General features: G+C 58.3%; 1 protein-coding gene across 1 annotated transcript; it reads right to left on the bottom strand.

Annotated features, from left to right (window-relative positions):
* Positions 1–228: 228 nt before the first annotated feature.
* NAIF1 (nuclear apoptosis inducing factor 1) lies at positions 229–2,130 on the bottom strand. Its single transcript, XM_009977546.2, has 2 exons — positions 1,620–2,130; positions 229–943 (listed from the first exon to the last, which is right to left on the bottom strand). Exons 1-2 carry the CDS (start codon positions 2,128–2,130, stop codon positions 480–482), a joined length of 975 nt encoding a protein of 324 aa, XP_009975848.2. The 3' UTR covers positions 229–479.
* Between the last annotated feature and the right edge of the window lie 993 nt (positions 2,131–3,123).

The following is a 3,123-nucleotide window of genomic DNA, read 5'->3' as shown; positions in this document are numbered from 1 at the left end:
ATGCATTCACTACTGTCCACTACAGTTTCTGATAACTGTATCTTAGCAGCTGCAGTACTGGGATATCGCAACAAGACTCTCCACATCAGAAGTCAGTTAAAGGCTACAGATCTTGAGAGAGAGAGAAAGAGAGAGAGGGAGAGGTGTAATAGGAATATCCTATTCCTTAGGATATTTTTTTCCAAACAGAAATAAAAAATAGCTGTCTTTTTTTTTTTTTAATAAATCTATTGTTTGAGGAACTAAAGCAACCAATGTTAAGTTCCTGGTTTATTACACATCCTGCTAGGGCTCTGTATGACGAGTCTGAAAAGGCAGATTAGCATAAGATTAACAGAGAATGAAAGCTGTTTAGGCTCAGCGAGACTCTAAGGCGAGTCGTTTCACATTGACAAGAGCTAGCACCCCTCGCTCCCTGCATCCACTGGCAGCACAGGCAGGTTTTTTTCCCCAAGACAGACATCCCATTACTGTTTCTTTCACTGGATCATGCCATCTTGCTGCCCCGTCTGGCTGGGGTCAGTGGTGACCGACGGACTGGGTGTATTGCTCTGCAAAAATCGACGGAAGTCCTTAATCATGGGGCGGAGGACCTGGATGAGGGCACTCAGTGCCGCCTGTGTTCCTTCCATGGCTTGTGCCTGTCGCTCCTGGGCACACGCCTGTACCTCCTGAGAGCGACGAATCATCTGAAGCAAGTCATTCTGCTGCTCCAGGTGCTGGGCAATCTCCTTCACGTGCAAGTTGGTCACTCGCTGCTCCTGCAAGAGCTTGGCAGAGTTCAGAGCAATTCGGCTTTTCAGCTCCTGGGGTTTCGCAGACACTTCGTGCTGATGTGCCATCATCTCCAAGGGGGCTTCAGCAGTGACTGTGGTGGGGGCTTCTGTTGTGCAGTACTCCACGACTCCATCCCCCAGACTGTGGTAGGTCGTCTCTGCAGGAACTGAAAACAAAGGACAGAAAGGGAGTAAGAAGTAGCTGCAATGTGGGCATTTTTATCTACAGGACTATTTAATGAATATCACAGGAATACTGCCTGTTCAGTTAGATAACACACAATGGACAGCAATGCACAAAATGACCTGTTTAAGTCTACTCCACCCTCATTCGAGCTTCCGTCTAGGCTGTACAGTCCAACGGAATAGGGCTTGCCTTATCTGACTAGACAAAACCATTTATCAGCCTCCAGTTCAGAACAATCTTTTCAAGCAGCAGTAACCAACTGATAGCAAAGACAAGACCCGGACTGGCACTTGTCAAAAAGACAGCTGCTCTTTGGGGCAGACTGGGAAATCAGCCTTGGAGATGTTTTTCCCCGTTTTTGTCCCCAGAGAGAGGGACCAAACAATCTGCGAGGTACAAAGGATACTGGCTTCCCTTGTTCTTAAGGCTGAGACCAGCCATCAAAGCTGACTTTCAGTACACGTGTATCTTGCAGCCATGCCCCTACGGCACCAGGATATTTTGGGAATGGCATTTTCATTACAGAAACGCAGGGGTTTCTTTTTGCTGGGGCTTTCCCCGTACAGGGCTCAGGGTCTCCTTGCAGGCGAGTGTCTGGGCCCCCCGTACGACCTTCCAATTCAGCACAGAGGATCTTCAGCAGGCACCGCACTCACTCTGGGTCAGGGTGACCGTGGTGGCTGACGCGGTGATGGGTATCTCAGTCCCGTCACCTGCGCTGCAGTCCCCACTTGGCAAACTGATGATGGTGGCTTCTCCCAGCAGGTTGCAGATGCGTTGCTGCATCGGGGTGAGGATAACTGGGGCGGTCGCAGCGCCTGATGGGTCTTCGCTCTCCGGCCCGTTGCCGTTCCCGTTCTGGCTCTCGCCTCCCCCTTCCATGGCAGCCCGGACTTGGGCCACTTTGCGCCGCACCTCGGTCTTGAGGTCGGACCATTTCTTTTTGACCTCGGGCAGCTCGCGGTGGCAGGTCGCGACGGCGTTGACGCGGCGCAGGATGTCGTGCCAGGCGGCGGCCTTGGCGGCCAGGGGCACGCCCGCGTTGAAGTGGTTGATGAGGAGGTGCTTGCCTCGCTCCAGCTCCTCCACGATGATCTCCACCTCCCGCTCCGAGAAGTTCATCTTCCGCTTCTTGGCTGGGGGTGCCGGGGGCGACGCCATGGCCATGAGGGGCACCGAGGAGGGGGCACTGGGGGACACCGTCAGGCCTGGGGCGCCTGGCTGGGCCCTGGGGGCCCAGGGGGAGGCCGGGCAGGGCCGAGGGGCGGCAGGGCCCCCCTAGGCCTGCTCGCCCCCGGGGTCGGGGACAACAGGGGGGCCCCGAGGCCCCTCAGGGCCCGGAGGTATCCGTCCCCCCCCGCTCCCCCCTTAGCACCGCCAACGGTACGCAAATTGCGTACCGCAGCCACCCAGCAAACCCCGCTCAACGGCTTCCACCCTGCGACACTGGCGTAATGGCTTCCAGAATCAGCTCCCTTTCCTGCTTCACGTGATTGGGCAGTCCGCCTGCCCGTCAGGCGGAGGTCTCGCCTCCCGCCGGCAGCGCCGCGCTGTCATTGGCCAGGCCTGCGACTCGTCGCGGAGCCAAGAGAGGGCCCCGCCTCGCGGCTTGTCTCAGGCCACTGGGCCTGCGTGAGGCTTCTGCGGGGCTGGGCCCGCCCATGAATTTCCCCGCTCTAATTCCATTGGGTGCTTCTCCCGTCCATCAACACAGAGCGCCCCCGGCTTTGGAAGCTACCGGATACATCCCACGTCCGTCAGTCCAAACTGACTCCCGGCTCCCGATCTGATTGGAGATGCTGTAGCTTTGTCCCCGCCTCTCCCGGAGGCCTAACCAATGGAAGCTTTGTCTGGGCGCTTGTACCGCCCCCTTCCGCCCCGGTCGGTGTTTCCTTCCGATTGGTGAAGGGAAAGGCGTCCCTCTGACGCTAGCGCCCGCCCACCTAGCGGGAGCGCGTGGACGCCGGAGGCGTGGGTGTGGGCGGGGGCGTGTTGGCCGGCGCCGCGCGCCGCCCGCTGCCATTGGTCCTTGCGGCGCGTCACGTGGCGGCGGCGGCGTGTGGCGCGAAGGCGGAAGCGCTCCGCGTCGGTTACTCGCGGCGGAAGCGCCGCCATTTGCCGGCGTCGGCGCGCGTGAGGGTCCGGGCGGGCGGCGGGACG

This window comes from Tauraco erythrolophus, chromosome 22 (assembly GCF_009769465.1).
Source record: "Tauraco erythrolophus isolate bTauEry1 chromosome 22, bTauEry1.pri, whole genome shotgun sequence".
Lineage (NCBI taxonomy): Eukaryota > Metazoa > Chordata > Aves > Musophagiformes > Musophagidae > Tauraco > Tauraco erythrolophus.
The sequence above is the reverse complement of the archived record's forward strand: the minus strand, read 5'-3'. Positions and strand labels throughout refer to the sequence as shown.